This window comes from Pristis pectinata, chromosome 27, assembly GCF_009764475.1.
Source record: "Pristis pectinata isolate sPriPec2 chromosome 27, sPriPec2.1.pri, whole genome shotgun sequence".
NCBI classification, from domain to species: Eukaryota; Metazoa; Chordata; class Chondrichthyes; order Rhinopristiformes; family Pristidae; genus Pristis; species Pristis pectinata.
Window position 1 is genome coordinate 19580186 of NC_067431.1, and position 13522 is coordinate 19593707.

Consider the following 13522-nt stretch of genomic DNA (forward strand, 5'->3'; position numbering starts at 1 on the left):
GTATCACTTCACACTTTTCCGGATTGAATGCCATCTGCCACTTCTCCGCCCAACTCTGCATTTTGTCTATACCCCATTGTAACCTACGACAACCTTCTACACTATCCACAATACATCCAATCTTCATGTCATCTGCAAACTTGCTAACCTATCCCTCCACTTCCTCATCCAAGTCATTTACAAAAATCACAAAGAGCAGGGGTCCCAGAACAAATCCCTGCAGAACACCACTAGTCACTGACCTCCAGACAGAATACTTTCCATCTAGAACCACCCTCTGCCTTCTGTGGGCAAGCCATTGCCAAATCCACGCAGCCAAGTCTGCATGGATCTCATGACTTTCTGGATGAGGCTTACCACTAGGGACCCTTGTGAAATGCCTTACTAAAGTTCCTGCCTAATACCAGTGTAATGAGCCCTCCCCCAATTAAAAACTTTCCAAAAAAAATCACCTGTTCCTATCCTTGTCCATGGCTATGCTAAAGGTCAGGGAGCTGTGGTAACAATCTCCGAAATGCTTGCCCACTGAGGGGTCTGTCACCTGACCAGGTTCATTGTCTAGTGCTAGATCCAATATAGCCTCTTCTCTGGTCAGTCTGTCCACATACTGTGTCAGGAATCCTTCCTGGACACACCTGATAGTCCCCATCCAATTGTACTGAGAGTACCTTCACCAGAAAGACTTTAGCATCAAAGAAAGTGACTCACCACAACCACCACCACCATTGGGCAATTAACAATGGGCAATAAATGTTCAGATTTTGTAAATTCATAGTAATGATCAATAAATAAATATTCGCCTTTCCACTCTGTTTAGAGCTGAACAATCTCAGCATGGCTTGTATGTCACAAGGTTCAGTTATTTCTCAAAGGATTGCCTGTATTTTAGTGCTTGGAATTTTTCCACTTTGTTGCAGAATTGGCCCAGTATTTGGAATTGTCCAAAGTAATGAAGGGTATAGAAAAACTGCAGGTGCTGGAACTCTGAAATAAAAACAGAAAATGCTGGAAATACTCAGCAGGTTGGGCAGCATCTGTGGAAAGACAAACTGATTAAAGTTTCAGGTCCAAAGTCCTTCATTGGAACTCGCTCCCAGTTCTGTAACACCCTGTTTAAATCCAGTATCGTATCAAAATCTAGTTCTTTCTGCTTACCTACAAGGTTCTCAAGGGCACAGGTGTTTTCTTGTTAATGGCGATTCCACAGTTGCTGGGTTTACTAAGATGAGGCATAGATGAATCTAGGGGAAAGCTCAATAAGGACTTGAGGGAGAAAGGAGAAGAATGTTTTTTCTTGGTTTGTAAAATTGGGGGTAATTATTTATGGAGGCATATTCTTAAAAGCTTAAAGGTACATGCAAGGTAACAGTAACCCATTGCAATCAGAAAAATTAGCTTGGATTCACGTTCAATGTTACATTGTGGCCTTTGTGTATACAAGGGATTGAGTGGAGACTGGATCTGGATTGCCTGTATATGATGGCCATTGTGCAGATTAGCAAGGTCAGAGAAAATTATTCTTGTATTTTGTGTGCATCTTTATTTATAACCACAACTTTTTGTTGTTTAGAATGTCAATTTCTTTGAGCCAATTGTAAAAGCTTGCCTGTGAAATTTTATCAATAACTTTTCTCAATGAATGTACTTGTACATTTTCATATTTGAAGTACATATGTTTTCAAACATTTCAACTATACAAGTATTTTTGTTTCATTCACTACTTTCTATTTACTTGTGTTATTGGTTACCTGCCAGGACATTCCTTCATTGTTATTGTAGAAGTGCTATCACTTTGATATCCCTTCTACAACAGCTCAAAAGACCATGGCAGGAAATAGAGGCTTGCACTCTTGCACTGAGAGAGCTGGGAATTGCCCTGTGTTCTTTCTCTTGATCATTCTATGCGTTTTGTTTTGCAATGTGCATTTCCTAACTTTTGGTGATTAGAGTTAATGGGTTTTAAAACTTAGGGACAGAAAAGTGCTAAATATTTTTTTTTGTTCAGGCCTAGCAATTATTAACATGCTATTGGTGTGAAACTTATAAGCACCTTATCCTCTCTTTCTCTCAACTAGATATAAACTGACAACGTAATCTTAGAACAGTTTTGTGTTAAGCTTGTGTGGAGGCAATTTGCATGGTGGCATACTTTTCATAATATTGAATAGTTGCACTCAAGATGTGTGCACAAGGGTATGTTACAAAATTACAACGCTGCTTTAGTACTAGAACTAAACAAAATGACAGTCCATACTGAAATCCTTGTTCCAAGGGAGTATTTGCAGCTCCATTGGGAAGAACTTCAGGTTGTATTGCTTCCATCTGTCATGTCACAAGCTTTCTCTTTCCCTGGATACATTACGTATGTTATATCTGAGTTGGAGAAAAAATTTATCTAATCAGTGCCACTTTGCTGAGTTTACTTCATGTTTTAATTTTTCTCCTACTTTTTTCTTGCTCCCCGCCCTCCACTCTAGGTGCTGTTGGCTACAGCTGTTTGCACCAAGGCTGGGAAGGCAATTGTGTCACGCCAGTTTGTGGAAATGACAAGGACCCGAATTGAAGGCTTGCTGGCAGCATTCCCTAAACTAATGAACACTGGGAAACAGCACACATTTGTGGAGACGGAGAGTGTGCGGTACGTTTACCAGCCACTAGAAAAACTCTACATGGTGTTGATCACAACCAAAAATAGTAACATCCTGGAAGATTTGGAAACACTCCGTCTATTCTCCCGAGTGGTAAGAGCAATAAGCAAGCTATGGATGTGCACAAACTTGAATGCGGTGAATTGAATTTCAAAGTACAGCACTGCATTAATTGGTACAGGTCATCTCCAGCGATTAGGAGACCAGCAGGATAGATTTGCCAGCTGCTGCAGGCATCTTCTGCCACCTGGGAGCTCAGATCAAAGCTGCATTTCTGACTCAAACTGTTTGGGTTACAAACAGTTCTCAGGAACGGAACCCTGCTGTAACTTGGGGACGACCTGTATAAATGAATTTGTAACAAATCCAGCCAGAAACCAACAATTCCTTCATCCATGTCATTACTTTTGTTGTTGTGCTACATATGAGAGGTTCAGAGGATTTTGTAGAATGATGCATCTCCTCGCGTATCAAGGAAAAAAAAATTTTCTTTGTTTATAACAGGCCTGGTCAAAAGTTTTAGGAAATGGAGCGATTCTCAGTTGAGAGGGGTGGGTAAGGTGCAATAGGGGACATGTAGAGAGATGACAATGAGAGTGTTGAATAGATTTGCCTCCTTCACATATAACACTGAACAAATGGATTATATTGGCCATCTTGCCATTACTGTAAATGCACAGATGAAGAAGGTAATTTGCAAGTTGGACCACTTTTTACCATGACGTTTGGTCATTCATGAGCTACTAGAGCAGTGAGATTTATTTTGTAAATAAATGTGTCCTTTGGAATATCTTAATGCACATTATAAAAGTTAGAGACGCTGATTACTGTCCTAAAGAGTGGTGCACTGTATTTGATGTTGTACAACTCCAGCCTGGTGACAAATGGAAGATAGTTTGTACTGTTCGATACCTGGACCAACCATTTGAGCTGGGGGCAGGCAGGTGGATTTTAAGATAAATATGTATTGGGAAAAATACTAGAATTAAGATGGAACTCTTCAGTAAATTTAAGGATAGCTGTCTAAGCTATGCTGTCCTATTAGTGTATGTGTATTTTGAGATTTTGGATAACTTTGACCCTTCAGAATCGGCAGGCTATGAGTTCAGCCTACTCAGGAGATTTGAGCACATCGTAAATGTTGACACTTCAGTGGCAGACTGAGGGAATATTGCACTGATGGGAGCATGCTATCTTTGGGAAGTAGCTTTAACTAGGCTCTATCTGTCAGGTGGAGGTGAAAAATCCAGCAGTACTATTTATTGAACTGCATGAGAGTTCTCCTCATATCATGGATAACATTCTTCTACCGTTATTTTTTTCTCCAATGATCAAATTCTGGCCACAGAATTTTCCCAATGGTGATTTTAGCTTGTAAAGGAGTACATCCTATTTTATGGTATCTATCTCATGTCTATTGCTGGATATACTTGGGTTAGTACTATCGCTAATTAGCTGAACTTGAGGTATTACCCCTTAAAAGTTGGCAGCATGGGAAAGTAAAAGTGGTCTATATGGTTTTCTTACTACCTATTTACTTCTTTTGACGAAGGATTTATAAGATTTTATGTTACAATACAAGGATTCTTCTTTACAAATATTTTTTCTATGCCATCAAATATCTGTAGTGTGATTCAACACTTTGTGTAGGTATTTAACATTTAAAAAGGGTTTTCTGCTTGCCTACTTCTCAAATATTACCTTTTTAAAATTTTAATATTTTGTTTCTGTATGTGTCTTGCTCTGTTCCTGATTATTTATGTGTTTACTTATGTAGTGAAAACTTCAGTAGCAAATTCAGAACATTGTATAACTCAGAATTCACCTCCATTCTGTTTCCCAATTAATTTTCCTTTCTTAAATCTTTTAGTTAGTAAACACAAGTGATGTACTCGACAACAGAAATGTCAAATCAACTAAAATTTGACATGAAAGAGCACTAATTGGGTCAATTGATTGCGAGTTACTCCTCTGGTCAGAGTATCATAGTGGCCAAAATTTATCACAAGGTATATAGAGGATAGGTATTCATTGGAGGTGGGTAAAAATAATCCTTATGACTGATCCCTAGAATCCCTGGATGGAGCAGTAAGCAAATACTCAGGAAACCAAGGTGTGTTTACTCTGAAAGGTAACTGGGAAGGGACTGTGTGAAAAATATTTGAACATATTTGATTTGAAGAACATGTATAAGATGTGCTATGGTTCTTGAATAAGAGATATTGTTACTTAAAGCTTCTAAAAGGAAAGTTTAAGATGCATGTTGGGAAGAACGTGTGTGAGTGGGATTTGGAATTGTTTTAGGGATGATTGAGTAATATTAGGTATTTTATGTTCAATATTGGAATCTTTATATTGTTATAGTTTAGGTGGATGAGCTGCAATACTCCTTTTTTGCCTGGTGTTATCTCCAATTTTCTCTTGTAATAATTGATGTAAGCGTATAGTTTAACTAGTGTTTGGAATCCTCTTGTCTTGCTTGATCATATACAAGTTTTTTTTAAAGCAAATAATACTGGAATCACAATTTCTACCCTTACCACTCCTGTCCCACCTATGATTTTTGTAGTATTGGCGATTTTTGGGAACCAACAACAAATAATGAGGTATACTGGGAGCCTTCTCATTTGTATCATTTAGTAATACTGATTTGAAGTTTTTAAAACTTCTGTACATTGAAGAAGTGGGTTTCTATTTCCTGTATAGTATTTCCTGAATATCATGGGCATAATAATATTGTGACTAAATTCTGTTTCTTGTTTGCCTTGCAGGCGTTTGCTTGTTTAAAATGCTTTTTGTTTTGTAGATTCCAGAGTATTGTAGAGTTCTGGAAGAGAGCGAGATATCAGAACATTGTTTTGATCTCATCTTTGCCTTTGATGAGATTGTGGCACTGGGTTACCGTGAGAATGTCAATCTAGCCCAGATCAGAACATTCACAGAAATGGATTCCCATGAAGAGAAAGTTTTCCGTGCTGTTCGAGAGGTAACTGAGATGAAAATGAATAATATCCAGGGATTCAGTCAAATTATTTAAAAAAACGAAGTAGGAAAAGATTTGGTATCAAACTCTTTCGATCAACTTTATTGTAGTATTTACTAACTTGTATTTTAATGCAATGATTCAATGTGTCTCAGTGGATAGAATAATCTTGCCTCAGTTGATAAATTGTTCCAGTCTTCATCTGGATGTTTGGGCAATTAATCCACACCAATGCCAGTGTCACTCCCATTACACCGTTGTTGTTCTGTCTTGTGGTTGGTTTGTTCAGATAAACTTGCATTTTCTAATTGGCAGATCATTATAAGAGCAGTGGAGCTGTCCTTGTATCCCAGCCAACATTAATCTTTCAATACATTGCTAAAAGGATTAGCTCCCATTCACCTACTATGTCTAGGAACTTGCTGTGTTTGTCAGTGGTAAAACGAATTGAACAAGAAGTGTGGCACTAGCTTTGAAATTATTTTGGTTACTGGAAATGGTCCTTTTCAAAACCTATGTAACACTTGTGTTTCAATGGAACAAGCTATTAAAAATGTACTTTTAGTGTTTCATACTATGTAAAGGAAGATCTCTATATATGTAAATTGAGGCCTTGGACGTCTCATTTTGTGAGATAACATCGAAATATTATTTAGTATAAAATCTGGAAGGAGTTATTAGTTGGTTACTTAGTGGTGTTTTGCTTCTTGTACCCTTTAAAATCCAGCAGATTTGAAGAGCTGAATTTCATCCACATTTTTCTCTGTAAAATTTACAATTGGGTTAAGGCAATCTATACACATTGATTGAGTGTGAACCCAGCTGACTGTTGTATTTTTTCCTTGGATGCTAAATGTTGCTGGAAAGGCCACTTGGCTTCCTCATCCTGAGAATCTAGTGGTCTCTAGTTAGTGATGGTAGGGAGTGTAAAATTCTTGCTCATTAACAACAAAGGAATGGAGATCATGGTCACTGATGTGGTACGATGTTACTGAACCTGCCTCGGCCGTAATAAAGAATTACCTAACTTTCTCCTGGGATCCCCATAGTCACAAATATTAAGAAATGGCAGAGAGCACTAAATGCAGCAAAAAGATTGTGGGCCCAGGCAACATTGCAGTGATAGCACTGAAGATCCATGCCCATGAACCCTACCTTGTTATTTCTTTATTGTTGTAATTTATAGATTTGTCTTTGCATTGTACTGCTACTGCAAAACAACAAATTTCATGTAATATATCAGTGATAATAATTCTGATTCTGCTCCAGAACTAGATGCACCTCTAGCCAAGCTATTCTAGTACAGTTACAATACTAGAATCTACCCAATCGTGCAAAATTGCTTTGATAGATCCTGTTCATAAAGAGCAGGGCAGACCCAATCCAGCTAATTACCACTCATTCAATCTAGGCTCAATTGTCAGCAAAGTGGTGGAAGGTATCATCAATACTGTAATCCAAGTAGCATTTATTCATCAATTATCTGCTTATCAATGATCACTTTGCTTTTTGCCAGGGCTACTTGGTTCAGATTCATCATAGTCTTAGTCCAAACAGAGACGAAAAAAAGTTGAATTCGGGGTGAGGGTGAGTGCCCTCCACATCATGACAGTATTTGACAAGTGTGACTTCCAGGTGACCTAAACTGAAGTCAATGGGCATCAAGGAGATAACAGCATTCTAGTAGTTGGTTGGAGTCGTACCTTGCACAAAGAATGGTGGCGTTTGTTGGGGTTATTCATTCCATCCCTGGGACGTCACTGTGGGAGTTCAACAGGGCTTTGACCTTTTGCCCAATCATGTCCAGCTACTACTTCGATTTTCATTCCATCATAAGATCAGAAATCAGGATATTCAATGATTGCAAGTGCTCACTGATTGCAAACAATTGGACATTGTGCAACTCAGCAAATGAAGCAATCGACCTCTGAAAGCAACGAGTCTTAACTCGGGCATAGGTTGTTAAGTGACAAGTAACATTCGCAACACGCAAATGCTATGCAATGACCATCTCCAGCAAGTGAAAGTGTAGCCACCTCACCTTGATATTCAATGACATTACCTTCTGCAGTTTCCCCACCAGCAGCATCCTGAGGCTCGGTATTGACCAGAAACTCTACTGGACCAGCCACGTACATTAATGTGGCTGCAAGATAGGCTTGAGGTTGGGAATGCTGCAGCAAGTCTCTATTCTTCTGACACCCTAAAGCCTTACTACCATCAACAGGGCACGTCACGAAATTTCTTTCTTGTGACCTCAAAAGAAAACATTAGGAAGGATGAGAGAGTGCAGAGAAGGTTCACCAGGATGTTGCTTGGATTGGAAGACTTCAGTTATGGGGAGAGGTTGGATAGGCTGGGCTTTTCCCTGGAGCAAAGGACACTGAGGGGTGACCTGATAGAAGTATATAAGATAATGAAAGGCATAGATGCGGTATGTAGTCAAAATCTTTTTCCCATGAGAAAGATCTCCCATGTAAGAAGGTTGGCATGGATATGGTGGACAAAAGGCTCCATTTCTGTGTTGTACAAGCCTATGATTATTCTGTTTGCCTAGATGAATACCACTCAACAATGACCCAAGAAACTTGGCACCCTAGAGGACATAATACTCATTTGATTGGTAGTTCTTCCACCATTTTGAACTTTTATTCCCTGTACCACGTGCATACCATGGCTGCAGTGTGTACCCTGTACAAAATGAACTGCAGTTACTTGTGTAGGTTAATCTGACAGTACCTATCAAACCTGCAGCCACTACCACCAAAAAGGACAAGGGAATTGTTAACACCTTCGCCTGTAAGTTTGCCACCAAGTGGCATACCATCCTGACTTGGAATTGTCAATGTCCTTAATCATTACTGGGTCTAAATCCTGGAACACTCTTGCCAATGGCACTGAGAGTACCCTTGTCAGAAGAACTACATTCTGAACACCATATTTAAAAATGAAATCCATATTTATGGTCATATTCTTTGTAGCCTTCTCAAACCTTTCAAAAATGGGCTGTTAATTGTTTTCTCCCCCACTTCCTTTTAAGACACAAGAACGTGAAGCAAAAGCAGAGATGCGCCGAAAGGCAAAGGAATTACAGCAAGCTCGCAGAGATGCAGAGAGACAAGGCAAGAAAACTTCTAGCTTTGGGTTTGGCAGTGGAGGAATCTCGAGCAGCTCTGCGGCTTCCATGATAACAGACACCATCATTGAACCAGAGAAACCAAAGGTGACACCAACAGTAATGAGGTGGGTTTCTGGTGTTCATGTGGTCTACTATTACAGAAAACTTCCTTTCCATTAAGAAGCTGATTGTATTTTAAGAATGTCTGTCATGAGTCTGTTGCATGGACGTGACTGATTCTTGCTTTTTTTTGTATCAGTAATATGTGAGAGTATGAGGGTACTCGCACCATCATTGGTGTGTGCTTCTATACTTAAGTCATGCATTGTGCACTTTTGATTTATTAATTGCAATTTTTAATTTCAATGATGGTGATAGTGACCACTAATTTTATAATAAATTAGTTTGCTATTTTCATGCCTATCTGCTGCTCCAAGATAGAATGGAAACACTGGAGAAGTGTGCCAGGCTTGGGCTTCAAAAATCTTGAAGTAACAGGAGACTTGAACGATAGAAGTTCCATTTTGATTATACCGTAAGGTGGTAACTTGAAAGATGATTCCGTTTGTGTTAATTTCAAACGTTAGGATTTAGAACAGAAGTGGCCTCTGCCAGATGGGCATTTTGACTGTTAAACGGAATGCTAAAACATTTCAACCACACTACCCTTTAGTTTCACTTTCCATAATTGATGGTGTGAAGAGTCAGATAAAGGCTGTAGGTCTTCAGGGTTAACAAAATTCTGACATTCCAATTTTTGACATTAAACAATTGTCATTGTCACTGTCACCATGTAGTGATTTCTAATGACGAAAGCAGAGTCATTTATTTTACTACTTTAAATTTTTTAAGTCTGATGCAGAAATGCATACCTTATTTCTTCTTCCCTCATCCCATCGGTTTACAGGTAATTAATGTACTTGCACATGATTTGCATTTGATATTTAGGGTGTGCGTGTTTCGATGCTCTGGTATGTTTGCTTGAATAGTGATGGTTACCTATTTAGGTTTTGCTTATATTTTTAGCTTTTGCTTAGCAGGGCTGCTTTTAGTGGTTGATTTGTCTTCCTCATTTCTAATTTATTGAGAAGTCAAATTGTGAGTAGGTACGTAATTGGCACTGATGTAGCAATGATCTCCCATGGCATGTGCGTCATCAGGTTAAGGACTATTTTACCTCTATTTCCTTTCTGTTCAATTCCTTTGACTTTAAGAGATTTAACTTTGAGTTATTTGTGAACTGTTGTTCATAAACCTATAGGTCAAGCAAATGTATCTTGAAATTCTGGTCTGTGACTGCAGGCACATTGGCAACAGTGGTTTTTAAAAACAAAATATTTTAAAGTGTCTGTGACTGACACTTAATTGAATGTGTCTGAAATCACTTGAGTAAAGAGATAATGGTGTTTTGTCTCTGCAGCTTTCCTTGCCTGCCAGCTGAGATGCTGTTAAATTTATTATTGTGGGGTAGCCTGTTTCATTCCTTGGCCTGTTTCAGTTTGTAGAAAAAATGTTAGTTGTGATTATATACTATGGATCAAACCTGTGCCATTTTAAACCCATTATCACTTGTGTTCTCTTGTGGATTAAGGGCTGATGCAGCAGGTCTTGCGTGTGAAGCTGGTTTATATATAATCAGGTACGGTGTGCTTCAATTGCTCTCAGTAATGCATGGGAAGGGGGCCCTTCCTGCAACACCCAGTACACGGTAGCCTATTGAGTTGAAGGCCCTTTTTGTTTTCATTATTCAGATTGCTTCTGCTTACTTTGGCTTGATTGTGGTGTCACTGTGTGCATAGTAGACTAAAATGTTTACAGATATACATTGGTACAGCTGTATAGTTTTGTACTGAACCAAGCAAACTTTTGGGGAAAGTACTGCATTATTATAAAAGTTAACATGTTCTGTTGTTTGGGAAAACTGGTAGAATTAATAGGAAAATATGAAAGTATTGGCATGTCATGTGGTAAGCTGATTGAGTTCATTGTTAAATCCAGGGTTTAATTCTCCAACTCTAAAATGTATGCATCTCCATTTGTTTCCTCAGACCTTCTGGTCCAAGCAAAGCCTTAAAACTTGGAGCAAAAGGAAAAGATGTGGAGAATTTCGTAGATAAGCTGAAATTAGAAGGAGAACAAATCAGTTCCTCAACAAAACGTTCGTCAGAAGCGGCTAAAGTGCTGTCACCTCCCATTAATGTAGAAAGGTGGGTTTTGGTCTTTGTTTATCCAATTGTGATTTTTTTTTACCTCCACAGGTGATGCATTTTAATAAATACAGTTTCTTGTCACTGTCAAGCTGCTCTTATCAATCACACACAATCTCATCATCCACATCTGGGAAGAGATGTTATTCCAGGGCACCTCAGATACTTTAATCATGACCGTTTTCAAGAAAGACAATCCTGACTGTGGTAACTGCAGAAGTGTTTCCCTGTTGACTGCTGCAAGTAAAGTCATTGCCACCCATGCTTGTCGCTAAGTCAGTGGCTGAAGAGCTTTTCCTGGACTCTGTGCATTAAATGGATAGTGGATATGCCCTTCATGCACCAACTCTAAGAGAAAGGCAAGAAGCAGCACTATACCTGGCTTGTTTTTTAACATTTAAAGTCATTGACTACATCCTTCAGTAAGGGTTTAGAGGGGTATTGGCCAAATGTGGGCAAATAGGACTAGCTTGGTGGGCACAATGGTTGGTATGGACGAGTGGGGCTGAAGGTTCTGTTTCCATGATGTATTATTCTATGACTAAGTGATGGAAGGTGCAAACCACCTCGCTACCACCTGCTCCATCTATGGCATTAGTCACCTTGTAACCCACAAAACCAGAGCAGAAGTTGGTCATCTTCAGGGAGAGTGCCTGAGAAGGTGATTCTTATTAGTTTTGAGAGTAAGATACCAGGATTGGTTATACATTTTCAGTTATTCTGAGTTGGTCATGATTTGTTGGCTCTCTTCGCTGTTATGCTAAAGGGGAGCTTGATGTGCAAAGGGAGTCAAGCAGGACTAACTTTATTTGCATCTAATAATGACATAGGACTGAAATTCTGGATCTACTTTTGCCACTTTATCAAGCAATATAGCTGTTTCCATCTCTGTCGTTGCTGCATCACAGGTGCCAAATGAAAAGACAGCTTGCCAAGCACTGATGTCCTTGAGCACAGAGATCAAAAAGGCCTTGTTGCTGTGGCTTACATGCATTGCTTGCATGACTGATCATGGTATTCTCAAAGCTGTTTTCTGTAGAATGCTACAGATTAGGTTTCATTATGCTGAATAGAGGAAATGCTTTGAAGTCATTAAATACTACCTTAAAATCCCCCTCTGTTATCTTTGTACCTGATAAGGCACAGTTTCCAGCAGATTATTGCAGCAGTATATTAGCCAAGTGGGTTTAAATGGATTTGAGGTTGCAGAGTTTTGAAACCAAGTACGTAGCACCCTGGAGGATAAATCTGTGTGCCTCCTCTGCATTTCAATATGATTTGTGCAGCCTTATCAACTTGTTGCAAGAGCAAAGCCTCCAATAATAAATTGAATGGATGATACTCCACTCTGTCAGCTTAGTTGGCATTGTTTACTGTCAACACAGAATGGATCTAATGCTTTGGGTTCCTAGCACTAGTTTCTTTGCCTGATGATCAAAAAGTTTTTAGTAAGTCATTTGGTTGCTACCAATACACATTTCAATATATATGAACTTTTTGTATCATGTCACTTGTTTTCTGCAATTTGTTTAAATGGTAATGATGTTACGGTAAGGTTCCTTTTTTCCCCTTATTTGAAGGCCCTGTTGCTTGATGATTATGCTATTGGAGTTTTGTGCTTTATCCATTTGTTTTTCCATACACCTACCTTAAGGAATGTTAGCAAACTGTTGGTAGCTGGAATAGGATAAGCACCTATATTTTAAAAGAACAACACCTTGTCTACCATCTGGGTAGTCTACAACCCAATGATGTGAACATCTGAATTTTCCATATTCGTGTAACCCTTATCTCCTTTTCTTCCCCTCTCTCACTCCTTCTGATCCACCCCTGGTCCTCCCATTTTTGTTCCCTTCCTCATTTACTCCCATCACCTATTTTTGGCCCCCTTCCACAACCAGTTTTATCTGCTCTTCATTTCTCCCCTAATGGTTCCCATTACCACCTTCCTTACTCATCAGGTTCCAGCACCGGTAGCTCCCCACCTTGCTCCATCTGCTTTCATTATTTTTCTCTGTCTGCATCCATCTAGCATTCACTTGCTGCTGTCTCCCAACTCTACCCTGCTCCCCTCCCTACCTGGCATAAACTGCCTGTCACCTTTCACCCCTCAGTCCACCAATCACCTCGGACTCCTGTCTCACCACTCCCCTTTTTTTTGTACTAGTCATCTCCCCTCTCTGGTCTCTGTCCTGATGTAGGGTTTCAACCTGAAACATTGACAATTCCTTTCCTCCCTCAAATGCTACTTGACTTGCTGAGTTCCTCCAGCAGGTTGTTTGTTGCTCCAGATTCCAGCATTTGCAGTCTCTTGTGTCTCCACCGTACCTGTCCTGTCTCATTGGGTCATGGAATTTGAGCCTTCATCTTGTGTGCGCAAACAGTTGTCATTTTGCTAAAAATTCAAATATGGCTCTTGTATCAGAAGAGAATCTCACCAACAGAATGAAGCAAGTTAAAAGACTGAGTTCAAGCCCAACTTTGAATACTCCATCCAGTGCTATATTGCAAGACTATTGTTTGATCTGTCATGTGTCAATAATGTTTTTGCTGAGCATAGATTCAG

The 13522-nt window shown here is 39.3% G+C and overlaps 1 protein-coding gene across 1 annotated transcript in view; it reads left to right on the forward strand.

The window, feature by feature from the left end:
* LOC127583642 (coatomer subunit delta) overlaps nt 1-13522 on the forward strand; it is a 33549-nt gene that overhangs the window by 12610 nt on the left and 7417 nt on the right. Inside the window, exons 2-5 of the mRNA XM_052039832.1 lie at nt 2478-2741; nt 5455-5634; nt 8672-8874; nt 10798-10956. Of these exons, the coding sequence (XP_051895792.1) occupies nt 2478-2741; nt 5455-5634; nt 8672-8874; nt 10798-10956 (806 nt within the window). The remainder of the gene's footprint in view (nt 1-2477; nt 2742-5454; nt 5635-8671; nt 8875-10797; nt 10957-13522) is intronic.